Consider the following 18,827-nt stretch of genomic DNA (forward strand, 5'->3'; position numbering starts at 1 on the left):
TTTGTACGTAAGAGGATAGCCCTCTCCCAGGCCCCGTTTTCCGCGTTTTTTTTTTTAATTATTTATTTCCGTGTAAACTGCAGTCTTGATATAAAAACACTGATGGTCGATAATTTAGCCCTGTGTTGAGGGCCCCGGGGAGAAGCGCACAGGATTTTTGAAGTCACCTCAGACCTCCGTGTTCATCCAGCGACATGGCTCGACCTCGGCCGCGGGAGTACAAGGCAGGAGATTTGGTTTTCGCTAAGATGAAGGGATACCCGCACTGGCCGGCGAGGGTGAGTCTGGGATGCGGCCGGACTGCTGGCGCAGGGAGGCGGGGTTGGTTTACACAATCCCGCCGCTGCTTCGCTGGATGCTACCGGGAGCTCCACGGACACATTTGCTCAGCTCCTTTCTCTTACTGGCGACCAAAAACGTCTGTTTAAAAAAGCTCTGGGTTTATCGTGGTTAGGGAAAAAAAAAAAAAAAAACGTAACATGTATCGGTCTCCATTTTCTCAAGACGTTTCCTCTTCCATTCAGCTCTCGCTCGGGTTGTAACGCAAATGTTCACGCTGATAATTCTCACTAATTAGTTGCACGTGTGTGTGTTTTTTCCCGTTTACCGCTTGTATGTGGCTGTCACCCAGGGGATACCTGAGCCAGTAGCCGACCTCAGGTAACCCGTAGCGCCTCCGTTTCAACGCTACTGTCAAAACACCTGTCTCGTTTAGAAACGGTGTCATGTATTGGATACAATGTAGCAGAAACGGTGTCGTGTATTGGATACAATGTAGCAGAAACGGTGTCGTGTATTGGATACAATGTAGCGGCTGAAAGCAGCGAGTGTGTCTCCAGAGCCAGTGGAGGGAGATCATGTTGTCCACGGTGCAGAGGGCACGGGGCCATATGAACATTTTAGACCACGACCATCTGCGAGATGACCATCAAAATATGCTTAAACCTCCTAAAATGGTTCTTATAAATACTGGAATCACTTTAAATATGTTTAAAAATGGCTTCATTGTGTCACAGATAACAACATCGTGTTTTAGTGAACATCATTTTTAGTGAAAAATCATTTGAAATAAGATGATTAAAAATCTTAAGGACTTCCTGCATAAAAAAAAACATGTATTTATGTATCTTTTTTAAAATCAGGCTCAGCTTTTTCAATAATAAATAACAACACATTCATCAGGAAGGATCAATTTATTGTGATTGTTTTCTGTTGCGATCTGTGATAAAATCTGATATCGTCTCATCTCTGCTGCTGCTCAATTCGTAACCTATTCCAACAAATTACCTGGAGCATCTCCCGACCATTATACAAGAGGTCCGACTGATCCGGTTTAGTTTAATTCCACCATGCTTTAGTGCGTATTTGACAGGACAGAAGCGCATAGTATCCCCTTAGTAGTGTATATCATTTAAAGTATGATGGTGGACATTAAAACATGACTGGTAATCTTTAAAAAAATCTATAATAAATCTTCAGTAATGGATCCTCTCCCCCTGTCCTTCAGATTGATGAGCTCCCAGAAGGAGCTGTCAAACCGCCCGCCAACAAGTACCCCATCTTCTTCTTTGGGACCCACGAGACGTAGGCACCTTTTTAATCCATGATGTGCAGCATTCCTCTTACTTTTATGTTATTTTTTGCATGTTATGTATGTTGTTGCAGCTACTATGCTCATATTAATATAGATTTATAAGCAGGGCTGGTTATTGTTTTAACATTTTTGATATCCCTGCCAAGGTGCTGCCTTACAATACTTTCCTCAGTACCTTAATTTGGTGAATGTCAACATGTTTTAACTGTGGCAATTCATTCAATTCCATTCAGACTTGTAAATAATACTCTTATAACAAACCTAGTCTGCATTAAAGCTATGGTCTACATTCTGAAAATCAGTTGAGCCTCTCAGACAGATTTGAAAAAAGCATCCCCCCCCCAACCAAACCCCTCCCCTCAGTGTTCCACGATTCGACGAGGCGGGAGTGGGAGGGGACGAGGCGGGATGACGAGGAGCAGGGGAGACGAGGGTATTGGATGGAGGGTACGAGCCAATGGGAGCCTTTCGGGGCAATGGCTCCCATTGGTCAATTTCTATACAAGCCTCTGGCTGATAGACCATAGCTTTAACACTTTTTGAAATATGGGGTCAGCTAGTGCTTCACTTATGGTTATTACAGGTTCACATTCATAGTGTTTTGGTTTGAAGTTGTTCACCAGTTAATTTCTTCTTTAAAATTGCATATCTTTCTATTTAGAAACCTTTATGTTTCCAGACTATTTTAGTGCGGGTAGTAAATGTCTCTATCTATTTAGTGCATTCTTGGGCCCGAAGGATCTTCTGCCGTACAAGGAATATAAAGACAAATTTGGCAAGTCCAACAAGAGGAAAGGCTTCAACGAGGGCCTGTGGGAGATCGAGAACAATCCTGGAGTCAAGTTCACAGGCTATCAGGTCAGTCGGCACTCTGTTTAGTCAGAGGTCTAGAGAGAATACAGTGGGAGAAAACATGAGGAGGAAGTGATGCCAGACAGGCTTGATGCTCAACAAAGCCACATTGTTGCCTCTTCAAAAGCATACGACACAAATCAAAGCGCTGTTCAAAGCAGCTGGCATTTGAGTTAGCAAAACGCATCAATTTGTCTTCATTTGCAGGCTCACATTCCCAAATTTGAAGCGTCAGTTTCTGTTGAACTTGCCGTCTCTGCTCTTAGTTTTCCCCAAAACAATGGTGGGCATCTTTCGCACACAGGCCGTCCAGCAGCAGAGCTCATCAGAAACAGAAGAGGGAGGAAACACTGCTGATGGCAGCAGTGAGGGCGAGGAGGGCGACTCCGTCGAGGAGGAAGATGACAAGGAAAAGCTGAAAGAAGACAAGACCGGATCCAAACGGAAAAAGACAGCCGCCTCCAAGGTACGACTTCAGCTGGCGAACATACTAAGACAGGAGCGAGGAAAATCCAGGTGTAATAGGAGCACTGAAGATGATCAGTTTAGGGGAGAGATTTTTGTGGCAGCAGGACTATAATGTAACTTGTTTGACCAACGTCCTGAAACACAATTCAAACTAAGGGTTTCCACGAAATTATTTAAAAAAAGGAAATATTCATATCATGTTTTCATACATGTTAATATTGTGCAACTAATCCGGCACCTCTTCCTCTTTGTGCAGTTATGGTCTTTGTCCCTCCTGTTGTAATTTGAGTGGTTTTTCACAGATTTAGCTGAACTTTATCAGCGGCTGTTCTTCAGTTAAACAAGTCGTCTCATACTGCAGGGAGGGAGAGTACCCAGCCAAAATGACAAGGGCTTTTATTGTGAAAAAATAAAAGGAAATGAAATGTGTTCATCCGCTGATTTACAGCTGCTCCTTTGAAAATGAAATATATACAATCACGATCCAATCAGGCAGCTGAATACAGCACATCCCATCACAGTAAGTCACATTGAAAGAGAGTTACGACACCCATTGACACGCTTGCGTGGTTCATTCACTCTCTTTTGTTCCCAACAGTCCAGTCTGTTGGAAAGGTTTCTGTTTCCTCATTACTATTGAGCAATATTTGTCTTTTGGGATTTGTTGACCGTATGAAAAGTACAAAGTAAGACCAGCTGTATCCTCCGATGTCTGGTTTATATTTCCAGAGGAACATATAAAACCCATGAGTAGTTCTTAAGTATATTGGGATACAGCTGTTCATGGACACAATATTGGCGGGAAAGGGGCTTCCAGTTCAGGATTCGTTGAAAATAGAGCAACCTGGCTGATTCCTTTAGGTTTTTTTGTTGCTGAAAAAACGAGACAATAGCTAATTATTTCTCCACATTTCATACATCCAATGTTTGTTCCAGGTCACCTTACTGTATTTTTTATGCCATTTGACCTTGCCTTTGTCTTTATCTATATCTTTAAAAAAAAAAAAGGTTTGAAGGGATGGAGTGCTGCAGAGCACTGCCACACTGTGATACTGTATTAGTGCATAAGCCATTGCTGCTGTAAAAGTCACATGTATCCTGCTCCTCACTTAGCAACCAGTGTTGCCTAGCAACTGGGCTCCATTATGAACTGCACATGTGGTGCATCCTTAGGAATTTGGCACTGTTGTGGAGCAGTATGCTGTTGTGTGCGTGTGTGTGTGTGTGTCCTGTCACATCGTTGAAACACTGTGTGAGGACGAAATATTAAATGTGATCTCTGTGTTTATGGGATGGTGAGAGCGAGAATCTTTTCTGAATGTACCCTCCTGTGATGGAGTGTCCTGTTCTGGCACCACTGTTAACAGTCAAGGACATGCACAACTGGCTTGGCCTCTGGGGGTGCACTCACACTAGGCAATCGGTACTGTGCCCAAGCACATTTGACCACCAAAGACCGGTTTGTTTGACTAGTGTGAGTGCTCCGTACTATGGCACGGTTGGAAGAGGTGAGCTTCGGCATGGTACAGTTGCTCATGCTCATGTACGAGCATGGGTACACAGAGTGGACATGACGTATAATTTAAAGGCCGTTCTGCTCATTATCACTGTGCTCCACTCAGATTGCATTCTGCTCCACTCATTAACCCCGCTCACTCAATCTGAATGTATTTCTCTTTTATAATGGGTTGGATTTGTATGGCGCTTTTCAAGACACTCAAAGCGCTCCGACAGGGCTCCAGGTTCCATTCATTCACACACAGTCATACCGGTGGTGGTTAACTACTACCCTGGGGCAGACTGACTGAAGCCTGGCTGCCATTCCTCTGACCACCACCTCAAACATACAGCAGTCATACACATTTATAGCACCAAACAAATGTTATGCATGATTAATGTCACCTGGGGAATTGTGACTCATAATAAAATCATTGCACCTGGTCAAAAGTGATGACTGATACATTTAAATAGGAATAAACAGACTGTTCAAGACACAGATGGATTTGTGCAGACGCAACTTGTCAGTAATGTTTCAGTCATGTTCGCTATATGCTGTTTTCTATTGTGATGACTATGAGACGGTATACTTGGAAACTACGTAAGGCCATACGCGTGTCGTATTACCACATGATGTCAGTCTAGAAGAGGTAACCGTGCTCAGGCCCAGTTGGGCAGTGCAGGCCGAGGAGGGATCAGGAAGGGGGGCAATTGTGCTTCAGCACGGTACAGAGCAACAGGGCCTAGTGTGAGTGCGCCCTGGTATTGCTGCAATTAATAGGAGTCTCCTCTCAATACACTACACACTGTGTGCATTGATTTCAAGAGCTTGTTTGTGGCTTTGTTTGTGTTTTTGCAGCATGAATGGTTAATGTCCTCTTCTAACTCTGTTGGCATGATGTGCTGCTAAAATCCGGACACTCAGCATGTGTTTTTCGCATCCTGATCCGTGTATCTGTAGCAGAAATCCTCCAAGCTGTCGAGGATCTCATCTGGAGAGGATGACCTGGAGAAGGATGGGAAAGATGACGACCAGAAGAGCGGCTCAGAGGGAGGAGACCCCGACAACGACATCATCCAAAACACCACCAACACCGACAGTAAGGTGGGATACATAATCGTTTATATATTTAGCACTCTAACCATTCATCAGCGCTCATTTCACACAGGTACTAAGGAACAGGCCACTGTTTAAAGGGGGATGTTCCATAATCCTTTGCTTCATTAGAAGTAGAGGAGCTTTCTGATTTTTCTGACTTGAAGTGATTTAATGGGTAGATAAAAAAGCATTTTTCCCCCTCCTTCAGCTCTCAAGATATTGTATTAGCTCCTCTGGTTTTCAAGTTAAGAGCGTTTAGCTAATTTTAGCTTTGAATGCAAATCATAGGCAGCCCCACAGTTCTGTGACTGGGTCAGAGGGTGATCATCAAAACACTTTTCTCTTCTTCATTGTTAGGACATCCATTCACAGAGCAAGCAGTGAATGGAGCCATGTTTAAATCTGCAAAGAGAACCTTTGTCTACCCCTTCTGGAAGTCAGACGTAATTACAAAAATGCTGCTTTTGCAATGTCCAATAACATTCAAATTTGGGAATAAATGATTTGGATAAACAAATAACATTTTGTGAATCTTATTTGTTACTCTCTCTACTGAACAAAATAGAGGCTTTGAAGAGAGCACAGATGGATATGGCTCATAGAAATAGAATGGGAGAAGCACAGACATTGACCTGGCTTCAGTGGTCATTTTACTAGTACGTATGAATATGTACCTCATACAACCCCACCTTAAACAGTCCAAACATTTCCTTTAAATGAAGCCTGAATTTAGTCAATTTTAAATAGACAGCCTCAACACCTTTTATGTACAAAAACACGCTGACTTTTATGTGTTAAACTTTAACCTTGGAAAAGAATTCAAGGCTCCTGGAAACAAGCCTGGAGAGGCCCAAAGTCCTCGGGAGACCAAAGCAGAGCTAAAAGAGAGTGAATATTGGACTACTATATTGTATTCATGATGTTGCTCTGTGTGTTCTGGGTGTTTAAATAAGAAGGTTTGCTAACACAGTCACCATAACAACACAAGCTTGCCTAATTTATTCATGGCTTACAATTAGTCTATTGCTGTAGTTACTTACTACTAATAAAAGTATTTTAAGTTCTTTGCCAACTTCTTTTATTGTATTTGAAATCTGTCCTACAAGCACTTTGCTTCATATGACTAATAACGTTTTTTTTATTATTATTGTGCTCCATCAGAACCAGCTGCTCCTCGAAGAACATTAAGTGAAGAAAACACGAAAGGGAAATCATTCCTTGTAGCTGTGATGTTGAAAGGTGAATCTACAACGTGATTTCTCATCAGCACCATTCACTGGCTGCCATCGTCACCCCCACGTCTCTGCAGGACTTTCAGTATGTGTTTGTATGTAAGATGCACCCATATTCATAGTTGTATCGGCATCGTGTGGATGATGGGGTGTAACTGGGCATTATGTCACACAGTTTTTCCAGCGCTTAAACTAAATGCCAAGGGCCGTGTCGGAAAGCAAAGCAAAGCCTTTGTTATCTTGAACTCGGATTAAGATTTTTAATCACTTTCATCCAGTGACTCTGAATGCTTGTAAAGTTTAGATTGTTAAATACACATGAAGTATTATGATATTTAAAGGGGCATTAAGTATTTGACCTTCATCGTGTTCTATTGGCAACTATTATGCTTTGTGATAATGTTCGCTGTGTTCATATGTAGCCTTTTCTCTTCTAGGCTCATATATAGAATATATCAAGCAGAGTTAAATGTTGAAATTGTAAGATATTCCCTTTCATTACCTGTTTAGTGACAGTTATTTGTTAAGCAGTTAATAAGTGCTCCCTTTGCCCCTTTTAGTTACTGCAAGAGTAGAACTAAATCTGGAAAATGAAGCAGTAAAATGTCCATCTTTTTCAAAGGTTTGCCCGTTTTGGTTGTATGTGTAAGCTTATTTCTGATTATAATGGAGCACATAATTACAATCTACCAAAACAATAATTTAATGCTGTGTCAAAATAATTTTGCTTACTAGCTTTTTACAGAATTATTAACTGCATCTCACGGTTTTCATCTGCAGTTGGAGTTGTTGGATCATTTGTATCACAGGACTAGACTGTAATTTATTGATAGGAATCATGAATTCGGTAATTTCATACAGAAGGGAAACGTTGACGTAGTAGCAATGTGACAATAATACGTTGTGAGTGAGTAAGTCCTTTAGAAGAGGTTATCAGCATGCAAATAATACCATAAATGTGTTTTGGCTTGAGAACGAGGCTGTTCAGTAGAAGAAATCGACCGACATCCAAGATTCCCATGATGTACACATCATATGTCAGTAACACAGCTGCTTCAGGTTAAGGCTAATACATGGTACATGGACATGGACTGGAGGAGCAGTGTGAAGGCAGAATGAGTAGACTTATGAAAAGGAAATCTATTTCAGTCAACATTAATGACCAACTATGAGTGTGAGACAATGTCCTCCAAGCCTCCAAGAGGAAGCAGACACAGCACTGAGAAAACAAAAATATTGTAAGACGTGAAAGTTTATAAGGCTCTTTCTCTTTCACCTGCTGGCAAGTTTCCAGCGTCGCTGAGCCAGGAAGAAGGGGCCAACTTTGAACATTGTGTTTAGAAATGTACAAATCTTACTCATTGTGCCTTTAAGTTAATGTAAGAACGTGGAAGGCTTTGTGACAGATCTACTTCATCTTCATTCCAAAATAACACTTAGCGACTTACTTTATTCGGGCTAATGGAAGCTCTAAAATCATTAAAAGGATCATGGTAATCTCTGAAAGCCTCTTGGATGAGAGGTGAAATCTAAAGCAAGACCAGTTGGCTACCATAAAGCTTTCAAAGGTTAAACTTAATGCCTTCCAAAGTTCTAATTGCTTTTTTTTTTCATATAAAGAGTCATATTTCGGCCACTCTCTAAAGTACATTAAAGTAGATTACTTGCTGCCTCTTTAATTATTGTGGAAGTCACTTGTTACATGTGCTCAGTTGGTCATTTTTACAGTAGTTTGTGAATTTTGTTATGATGAAAATATGGTATAAATACATCTCTACTATGTATATGACATAATATACATGATGTATATGATATAAATACAGTCATGTCACTACATGTCACATTTAGGCCAGATGAAGTGGCCCGTGTTCATAATACACACAGTACTTCATAATCAGTACTTCAGTACTTCATAATCACACAGTGTAGATACTCATCTATCAGTATTTATACTGGCCAGTGCACCTGTATCACTCATGATCACCATCACTGGACAAATGCATTTGATAAGACCTCCATATATATATATATATATATATATATATATATATATATATATATATATATATATATAAACTCTCATACCATCTAGGATATATATTGGGTATTGCAGTGTACTGATCACTCTAGTTGTAGCTCGACATTGCTTTTTTACAAGGATAATTATGGGAATATTCTGTATCTTTCAAACATTATCCATCACCATATATGTTACTCTTTTATGTAACCAAAAGAAGACGAATGGAAATACATAGATACATGTATGAAGTGTTGTGCACAACTGGGTTCCACATTGTAACTCAAAAAGTAACTATATCTGTATATTTTACTTTTGTTGTAGAATATAGGACCACTATTCTACTTGGACTGCTCTAGGTCTCATCTTTTTATGGAAAAGTGATACATCTGTTCTTCTGTGTATCTGTGAAATAGATCACTGTATATTTCAAAGCTTTTTATAGTGGCATGCTCTACTGTTGTACTCCAGGTTGTTCTTATATAAAAGTGTCCATTGCTTCTTAGAGTAAAATTAGATATTTGTTGATATGCGATGGACTTGGAGGGAAAATAATACACATTCCACTTTTTCTGTTGCCTTGTCTCAACGTCTTAACCAGGCAGTAAACTGAACCACATTAACTTTTTAAGGGAACAGAGCAGTGAAAATAATAATAATAATAATAATAACAATAATAATAATATTACACCCTAAAATTCCCCAAATTCTCATTGTCCCTACGCTAATAAGTTAATTAGGTTGATTAAAGATGACACCCCACTACTGTATTTTGTGCCAGTTACCTTTAATTTCATCCACTGTTGTTGTCATGAGATATAGACCTATTTATTTTTTGATGATAGCTGACACCCCTGGTGTATGTAAACTCATGCTTCTTCTTTTTTTTACATTTACTTCAGATCTGTTATGATCATATTTAGAACATGTTTTGCATTTTCAAAGTTTGTAATTTACTGTAAACTGTTTTTTGCTGTTTATTGACGAGACTTTTACAAAATAAACTCATTGGAATGCATCACAAGGAGGATGTAGTGTTCGATACACACCACACACAAAAAAATGTTGCATGGGTAAAAAATGGATAGAACAGTCTATTCCACGCTGAGTTCCTGACCACTCGAGGGACAAAAATGTCTCATAATCAAATCAGCTGCTCTTTGTTAGGCTTGAGTGCACTTCGGTTCAAGCCAATACCAAACTGAATGCTTAAACACTAACTGATTCTTGAAGCACTATCTTTGAAACAGATAATACTTGTCGGCAGTGTATTTACCAAACTGAATACCCCATTTCTGGTTTATGCGCAATTTTTGCAATATGGTTAGTGTGTATTGTTTTGCAAAAAATAAATAAATGGTTTCAAAGATGGTGCCACAGCAACCAGAAAATCCTGTAACATGCCAACATTAGCATGCTAGCTGCTGTCTTTCTGGATTGTTCGCTTAACTTCCTATATTTACTTCTTCTTCCAACGTAGAACAGAAGCCTACTTTTTTTCCCTGAACATAAACATTACTATAGTGAGGAAATAACATCAGTTTGTGCATTTTATATACATTGTATAGCCTACTGCACATCAGTGATGCAGCACACTGTACATTAGTTATAGGAGCAAAATGAAACACACAGTGTTAATTTGGCTACTTTCAATGTACACATTTCGCACATTTTCATCGTGTATTCTGCCCGTTTAATTCCTTTTTGGTTAGTGTAAAACCACGAAGCAAAAGGTTTTTATTTTTATTTTAGAGCTGTCTGCGCAGTTTTTTTGTGTGTTTTGCTCCCATGCGCAGTGAGCGCGCAGTATCGACTCTCGCTGGTACGCGTGGTGTGGCGCATGCGTATTAGGTATGGAGTAATTCGGCGCTGAAAAGGAAGCAGCCTGCTTTTGTAGCGGTACAACTAAAGCGGTGCTAGCTAGGAGAACCGCCGTATTTACTCAAACAGAGTCTACCCAGTTGCTTTGCTCTCGAGCATCGTGACAGACTGCAGTGTGGGACATGGCCGATAAAGAGGGTAGGTTTATCAGCAGTACCTGCCGTATGAAGCGCTCGCCCTCGTGTACCGCTTTGTGTGTGCGCGCCGCGGCCGTTTAACTGAGCGCGGTGCTAGCATGACATGCTGGCCTAGTAACGTTGAAGTCCTATCAGGATGCGCGATGGGTTTTAGCCGGTCTGTGTGCTGTTCTCGGGATGAACGGTTATTTAAGCACGTCATGTCAAACATCTGCTCTTTACATTCAGTGCAATTGCATCCGATACAGCAAACGGCGCATATTTAAACTTAAGAAAGTGTTGTGCTTGTTGTGACGCTGCCACAGCCCCCCCTTCACCAAAATACGCCATAACATTGGTGGGTGTTAGCGAATAAAAACGGTCTGAATCCAGGAAAGATGGTTAACGATACAGAATACGCGACCAGCCGTGGTTCTTGTTTTGTTTTTATTATTATTATACCGTTACTGTAACACTGAAGCTAATTGTTGATTAAAACAGTTTGGTATAAAGTCTAGTCTGTTAACGAATCCTATAGCAAGCCTAATTCGTCCAGCTATACGGCTATACTTACTATGTACGACTGTAGATGCGTAATAAACATCCCCCACAGCAAATACATGAATCTACTGAGGGTAAATACACAGTCACATCAGCTGTTGACGTCTACCATGTTGTTCTGCTAAAGTGTATGACGATGCGGTGGAAGAACGGGTCATCAACGAAGAGTACAAAATATGGAAGAAGAACACACCTTTCCTGTACGACCTGGTGATGACTCATGCGCTGGAGTGGCCTAGCCTTACTGTCCAGTGGCTCCCAGATGTCAACAGGTATTTGGTTTCCATCTTGCTGCTCATAAAATGTGGTTTAACTCCCAACAACTGTGTGTGTGTGTGTGTGTGTGTGTGTGTGTGTGTGTGTGTGTGTGTGTGTGTGTGTGTGTGTCGAGCTGCACCAGTGTCGTCGTCCTCTTCTGTCACGACAACCACTGTGTTTCCAGCTGTGTGCATCTGTCCACCACCTGCATGACCGGACCCAGCTCTTTGTGGGTTTCCCTTTCCTGGTGTTTGTCCTGCAATGTATATTATATCTCTTGGGCCTATCTTGAGCTCTTAAACGACAAAACTGTGCATCATCTGGTCCGAAGTGGTCGACAGGTGGAATGGGACGATATAGGATATAATCGTGGATAAAAACAGTCACAATAATCGTTAAAAATGCTGTCTTGCTCACTATAAGAGAGATCACAGAGAAATAACAAATAGAGCCTGAAAAATACATGTTTTTAAAAATCTTTTTATATGATTCATGATCAATTTATTTAAGATTATTTGGTTGTTCACAATAAAAAAGATGTCTTATCTGTTACACAATAAACATATTTGCTTCTAACTCATATATAAATATAAATATATATATATTTAAAGTGATTCCAGCATATGTCGATGCCAATTGAAGAGTTTTAAGCACATTTTGATAATTATTGGGATTATATCATGAATCACAATTAGTTCGCGAGGATAATCATGATATGAAATGTTCATATCGTCCCATGTTTAGAGACAGCCCAGTGCTCTTGTGTGTATGTTGATTAAACGTCTGTTCAGCCTCCTCCCTGCTGTCTGTAATAACCTATACTATATTTAAATACAGCAGAAGCTTCAAACTAATGTTAAACTGAAAGACAAAGCTAGCTTTTGCCACAAAGTATAGATTAAAATGATGTCCATTTTGGGGAACTCTGCAGGCCAGAGGGGAAGGACTATGCCGTTCACAGGCTGGTTTTGGGGACACACACATCGGACGAGCAGAACCACCTCGTGATAGCCAGCGTCCAGGTACCGAACGACGATGCCCAGTTTGATGCCTCGCACTACGACAGCGAGAAAGGAGGTAAATACACCAGTAGTACTACAGAATAGTACTCATTCTCATACACCTAATAGTAGTTGCTTGAGACCTCTATGGTCAGGATAGTGTACATTTGCCATACGCAATACTATTTCAGCAGTCAACTGATTCACACTAGAAGACGTAGTTTGCATCTATAAGTCCTTATTTTCTACTTCATAAAATATTTACTCAAGCGCCTTCAACAGTTGCTTTGATAGACACTGCCATGGTCAGAAACTGGTTTTAAAATTGATAATCTTTTGATATTTAATTTCTTGAGGGAAGCAATTAATGAGTCAAGACCCGAGTCATGTTCCATTCAATCTTTATGCTGAAACTGTGTCATTCTGTCTTCCAGCAGGTATGTTGATAGGTGCCCAGCTGTGTGTAGGTGTGCTGAAGGCTCACTGCGCCTTTGGTGTGTTGCCAGAGGTAGTATTAGTATGTTAGTATGGCCACTGAACAATTTTAAGGTACAGTCCAAATCTAAAGCTCAATACACACAAAACCAAACCAGCATACTGCAAAACAAATAGTTGTTAATAATAGTTTACTACATTTTGGTTTGTCTGTCCTGTCCTTATATTGTGCCTGAGCACAGCTGCTGTAACCTTCAGGCAAATTGACTCTGCCAACACAATATAAAACATAGAGAAGCCCTTCCTGGAATTAATTTCCGGGCCAATAATTATAATCAATAATTAGCTGTTCATTGTGGCCGATACCTGTATGTTAACCACTAAGATCAATCTGACAAATGCAAAGTAAAGTGAATAGATATAATACAACAAATGTATAGTTTTAGATCAACAAGTTTATTTACCAGAGCCATCACTCTATATATATTTTTTAAATATGTGGATTAATTCATATCAGATCATAACTCTTTATTGTTCAGGCTACAAGAAACCATTGGAATCCTTTTACAATAATAAATGGTTTCCTAAAGCTCTAGGAATCCACCGGGTAGAAAGAGTGCAGGTCTTAAGAGCCCCTTTTATAGCCATCACGGTTATTTTGATCCGTCCGTTTCCCCTTTTAGAGCCCCTTGTTAACTCATGTGTTCTGATTGGATACAACTCTCCTCCCAACCACAAGTGCATCTTGTTTTAGGCTGCAATCAAAGCAACATGTTTGAGAGCTGACGTAGCATCTAGGACGACTCGCAGCGTTGTCAGGAACTGTCCTGACGGGCGTGATTGATGTTCTGCTTGTGCAACGGGCTCTGATTATTTGCTCCTACTTACTTCATACCATTGCGAGTCATTCTTCAGTAAAATATTGCCAAGCACCGACGAGAGAACAGAAGAGAGGAGGGCAGAGAGACAAAAAATCCACATTCAGACTGACGGTCCACATTGGAAGCAATAACAATACTTTATTTAACTGCCAACATTGTGCATCCCAATAATATAACTAACCAACCAAGGTTAAACCTGCAGTTGTGGTGTCTAATATATTTTTCCTACCTTGAATGTACTTCGTCTGACTGTATTCTCTTGTCAGAGTTTGGTGGATTTGGTTCAGTAAGTGGAAAAATCGAGATCGAGATCAAGATCAATCACGAGGGAGAGGTCAACCGAGCCCGCTACATGCCCCAGAATCACTGCATCATTGCCACCAAGACTCCCACCTCTGACGTGCTGGTCTTCGACTACAACAAGCACCCATCAAAGCCAGGTTGGATCACTGCTGTGCTGATATACTTATGACGATATACATCACAATCCACATAAATCCAGTGAATCGCACATGAAGGTGAATGTGGTGTTTTTCCTGCGTTTCAGATCCCAGCGGGGAGTGTAGTCCTGACTTAAGACTGAAAGGCCACCAGAAAGAAGGTTATGGCCTTTCCTGGAATCCCAACCTCAGCGGCAACCTACTCAGTGCCTCAGATGACCATGTGAGTGGCTTTAATTTCCTGGTTATCCAGCGCAGATAAGAGAATGTACTAGAAAGAGTCCAAAGGTTTGTTCAGACAAAAAGCGGAGTGGATTTTAAATACAGTGTCATTACATACACTGTCAATAGAAAGACACTCGTGGAGGGGATAAACACCGATTCCCTTTAGACGGTGAACATTTAGACAAACACAGTGAAGCTACCACAAACAAGAACCACTGGTGTGTCCAGTTTCATCTCCCACGGATGGTTCGTAGCTGCAGCCTCCAACCAGTGAGGACATTCTTGAAGAGATGTTGCAACGGCAAATTAGTTTTATGCTCAGTGATGCAGCGCATTCCCAGTGTATTACTCCTCATTGTAGTCAGAGGATCAACATGCATTGTGTTCCCCTCTCACCAGACGATCTGTCTATGGGACATCGGGGCCGGACCAAAGGAAGGAAAGATTGTGGATGCCAAGACTATCTTCACCGGCCACACAGCAGTGGTGGAGGACGTCTCCTGGCATTTGCTCCATGAATCCCTGTTTGGCTCGGTGGCGGACGACCAGAAGCTCATGATGTAAGTGGTCTGTTGTCTGGTTTTTGTGAGGGGGGAGAGATCTGTCAAGTTGAAATTGCTCCATTTCATTATTTTCTGTCCAACCGAATAAACGCTGTCCCCGCTTGACTCTCTTTCGTCCTCCACCAGATGGGACACTCGGTCCAACACCACATCTAAAGCCAGCCACGCAGTCGACGCTCACACCGCTGAGGTCAACTGTCTCAGCTTCAACCCCTACAGCGAGTTCATTCTTGCCACTGGTTCCGCTGACAAGGTAGAAAAGAAATGAAATGCACTCTGAACTAAAATGGAATCAATTGGAATAACTATTTCATGCAAAGTTTGCTTTGTTTCTGTCAAGACTGTTGCACTGTGGGATCTTAGGAACCTCAAACTGAAGCTCCACTCTTTTGAGTCCCACAAAGATGAAATTTTCCAGGTGAGAACTTAATTTTGTTTCCAAATTGTGAGTCTGTAATTAATTATTATCCGGCAGTTCAACAGAAATGTACCCATGGTATTTTCTTTTCGAGGGCAATAACAGCATTTTAATAAAACATGAATGAAGCAGACCACTTTGCGTTGTATCGATAAAATGATGGCTCTCTAAGTGTAACATGGAACGCTGCCTCAGCCTTTTTTATGCCAAACTTATTAGTATAAGCTGAAACTGTTTTCTGAGGTGCTGCCAGGTCTAAGGAGGGTTTTAACAGAAAAGACCACTTTGTTATATGAGCATGGCGCTGACCTGCTAGTGACCAACTGTCCAATCCATTAGGTGCAATGGTCGCCTCACAATGAGACCATCCTGGCCTCCAGCGGCACCGACCGACGTCTCAACGTCTGGGATCTCAGGTAAAACCACAAATCACAATCCATATCTTAAAATGAAGCAGCAATATCGTATGTACAAAAAACGTTAATAATTGCAATAATTGTATAGCAAACGGAGTCACCAACTATATTGCAAAATGTGGTTAATATTTGTGATTTTAAGGTGGACACATCACAGTTGACGAACATTACATTGAAGAATAACTACAGTGTGTTGGATTGTGTTTTTCTAGTAAAATCGGGGAGGAGCAGTCTGCAGAAGATGCTGAGGATGGCCCACCAGAGCTGCTGGTGAGTAGCAACCTAAACCCATCAAGATTACTGTGTGATTTGTTAAACCAGTAGCCAGTCGGTCTGGCTGCACCTGTCGTGTTGTCACATTATCTCTAATAATGCTTCACATTCACTGGTTGTTATATATAGAATTATTTTACATGATTCTGCTCACCTGTTTACCTCTATGCTCACCTCTGATTTCCACCTCTCTTCCATCAGTTCATCCACGGCGGCCACACAGCCAAGATCTCTGACTTCTCCTGGAACCCCAATGAACCCTGGGTCATCTGCTCGGTGTCCGAGGACAACATCATGCAAGTCTGGCAGATGGTGAGTACAGCTGCCGTCCATCACCCACACTGAGTTTTTTTCAGAGGAACTGCTGTGGAAATGGACATTATCTTGAAATGATTGATTCAGGAGGTAAACATGGAGGGACATTGGTGAATGAAGAATTGGTTACTCCAGAATATATCATATTTTGTTAAAAATTAATATTGTCATGTCAGTGGTGGGCTCTACGGTCAGCAAATGTGAACTGAAGCAGAAACCCCATCCAAAGCCAGTGTTGTTGGAGAAGCGCCTGCTGCCTTCCTGTTGTATATACATTATACCATCTGAGGTGGTTCGGGCATCTGATTAGGATGCCTCCTGGACGTCTCCCTCGGGAGGTTTTCTGGGCGTGTCCAACTGGGCGGAGACCCCGGGGCAGACCCAGGGCCCGCTGAAAGGGATTATATATCTCGGCTGGCCTGGGAGCGCCTTGGGATCCCCCAGGAGGAGCTGGTGAGGGTTGCTGAGGGAGAGGGACGCCTGGAATGCCCTGCTTAGCCTGCTGCCACCGTGACCCGACCCTCGGATAAGCGGAAGATGATGGAAGGATGGTATTTTATCCTCTCCCTCCTATTCTTTTCACAGGCGGAGAACATCTACAACGATGAGGAGCCAGACAACACCCCTGCATCAGAGCTAGAGGCTCAGGGATCATAACCCAGCTCTGCATGACTCTCTTCAGGCATGAACCCTCTCCCCCCTCCCCCTCCAGCCTGTCATTTCCCTCCCTGGCTGAGTGAACAATGTTGAGAGTTCGAGACAGCGTGGACTCCACCCTTGCTAACAGACAGTTGGATTCAGACTCATCATGCTTAAACTTCACCGTGGCCCAGGTACCCAAAAGCACTTAAGCACTTGGAGTGTAGGGTAAGAGTTGAAACGTTGTACCTGCTCAGGTGGTTGCATCTCCAGTGTTTGTGGATTGGGATTGTTGTGATGAGAAGACTTTGAAGAGAGCAGAAAACTCAATAAATGTGCTTAAAGGCACTGTAAGCTGTTGTTTAGACCAGTTAAATGCAAAGGGCTCATGGAAGAAAAACATGAATCGTGTCATTTTACATTTTGACTTATGAGTAGCCAGAAAAACCCCTCACTAGCAGGCTTCCCTCAACACACAAATATGTAAGGAAACCTGAACATAAGACGACTATCCAAGCACTGAAGTGCTTTTGGAAGACCTGAGCTCCGTCTGTCCAAACTTTGATTGGTTAAAAGCTAACCAAGCGGCCATGTCCAGGGGAGTCTTCTTTTCATACCTTACTCTCCCACCCGTTATCTTTTGCTTCATAATAAACATAATGGCTGTCCTATGAAGAAACATTCCCTGATGTGTTGGCTCCTCTTCATAAGGTACATAAACTCAGTATTTGGTGGAGTGAACGGTGTGGGACTAAGCCAGAGCACTTGAGGGGAAACGGGGAATCTTTTTTTCTCTCCTTTCTGTTGTTACATATTGTGAAATTGCCATGTTTCTTTTCCTGCACCACAAATTGCAATAAAACTTTTATAACTTTTCAAAGATATGTTTTTCTTTCGTGAATTTTAAAATATCTTTGAACAACCTTTGTTTCTCAGATGAAGAATTGTGCTGAACGATGTGAGAAACGCTGCACACCAATTCACTTTTACTTTTACACCCAGAAATGACACAAAGTGCTTTGTGAGGAAATAAATCCAGTTATTGCAAATTCTAAAAAATGTTTATTGAAAAGCAAGACAGGACTATAAGAACATTGTACAATCAAAGAGGGGGTGTGGGCTCATCTTTATTTGTTTTAGTAAAAATAGAGCTCTCCGAAGCTATGGTGACTCATGCCTCTTCTTTCACAGTTAGTCTCAGCTGCAGAGGTAGATTTTGACATTACCTGAGTCAATCTGGGGCAACGCCAAAGAAACAGGAAACGGATGCTTAAAAGTCTTCCCTCGGCTCAGACCTATCGTATACCTGAAAGAACGTTCAGCTCACACCACCTGACCCGGTGACATCACTTGTTTTGAAACTGTTTTTAAATCCACACGAGGTGAAGATAAATACATGAGGAATGTAAAAACGCCAGGAGAGGTAACAGACAGTCAGTTGGACTTTAAAGGATGTTACACCCAGTTACACGCAGGTTATCCAACTGTTAGTTAAATGACTCGTCATTACCACCCCTGTGATTCTCACTGAGTCTCAACATACCGAGTACATAAAGGACAGCCACTTGAACTGATTGAATGTGTCAGTGCTGTGGGAATCTGATCCGTCATTACTACGTCATCTCACAGGATGATGGGGGGGGGGG

The 18,827-nt window shown here is 41.6% G+C and overlaps 3 protein-coding genes across 5 annotated transcripts in view; 2 read left to right on the forward strand and 1 right to left on the reverse strand.

The window, feature by feature from the left end:
• The window catches only part of LOC311013489 (E3 ubiquitin-protein ligase RNF182), a 315,914-nt gene that overhangs the window by 83,022 nt on the left and 214,065 nt on the right, over positions 1–18,827 (reverse strand). The window lies entirely within an intron of this gene.
• hdgfl3 (HDGF like 3) lies at positions 37–8,754 on the forward strand. Of its 2 annotated transcripts, none has more exons than XM_084012076.1 (6): positions 37–278; positions 1,508–1,584; positions 2,314–2,452; positions 2,751–2,912; positions 5,376–5,516; positions 6,672–8,754. In XM_084012076.1, exons 1-6 carry the CDS (start codon positions 195–197, stop codon positions 6,696–6,698), a joined length of 630 nt encoding a protein of 209 aa, XP_083868202.1. In that variant the 5' UTR covers positions 37–194; the 3' UTR covers positions 6,699–8,754. The 2 variants fall into 2 exon arrangements, with proteins under 2 accessions (XP_083868202.1, XP_083868201.1); XM_084012075.1 differs by having other exon boundaries at positions 52–278; positions 5,373–5,516.
• On the forward strand, positions 10,622–18,061 carry LOC311013472 (histone-binding protein RBBP7). 2 transcript variants are annotated; one of them, XM_084009573.1, is made up of 12 exons: positions 10,622–10,778; positions 11,445–11,589; positions 12,507–12,652; positions 14,156–14,332; positions 14,440–14,555; positions 14,957–15,117; positions 15,247–15,373; positions 15,461–15,538; positions 15,878–15,954; positions 16,167–16,224; positions 16,429–16,539; positions 17,128–18,061. In XM_084009573.1, exons 1-12 carry the CDS (start codon positions 10,763–10,765, stop codon positions 17,197–17,199), a joined length of 1,284 nt encoding a protein of 427 aa, XP_083865699.1. In that variant the 5' UTR covers positions 10,622–10,762; the 3' UTR covers positions 17,200–18,061. The 2 variants fall into 2 exon arrangements, with proteins under 2 accessions (XP_083865699.1, XP_083865700.1); XM_084009574.1 differs by having other exon boundaries at positions 14,159–14,332.

This window comes from Eutrigla gurnardus (assembly GCF_963514095.1).
Source record: "Eutrigla gurnardus genome assembly, chromosome: 1".
In the NCBI taxonomy this organism is placed as follows: domain Eukaryota; kingdom Metazoa; phylum Chordata; class Actinopteri; order Perciformes; family Triglidae; genus Eutrigla; species Eutrigla gurnardus.

Bases quoted from the DNA above. Each gene is read 5' to 3' on its own strand.
- hdgfl3 (XM_084012075.1), top strand. From the start codon at position 195: ATGGCTCGACCTCGGCCGCGGGAGTACAAGGCAGGAGATTTGGTTTTC. The intron at 2,453-2,750 runs GTCAGTCGGCAC...TTTCGCACACAG, and splicing joins TCAAGTTCACAGGCTATCAG to GCCGTCCAGCAGCAGAGCTC. The intron at 2,913-5,372 runs GTACGACTTCAG...GTGTATCTGTAG, and splicing joins AAAAGACAGCCGCCTCCAAG to CAGAAATCCTCCAAGCTGTC.
- LOC311013472 (XM_084009573.1), top strand. The intron at 15,118-15,246 runs GTAAGTGGTCTG...GTCCTCCACCAG, and splicing joins GACGACCAGAAGCTCATGAT to ATGGGACACTCGGTCCAACA. The intron at 16,225-16,428 runs GTGAGTAGCAAC...CTCTTCCATCAG, and splicing joins ATGGCCCACCAGAGCTGCTG to TTCATCCACGGCGGCCACAC.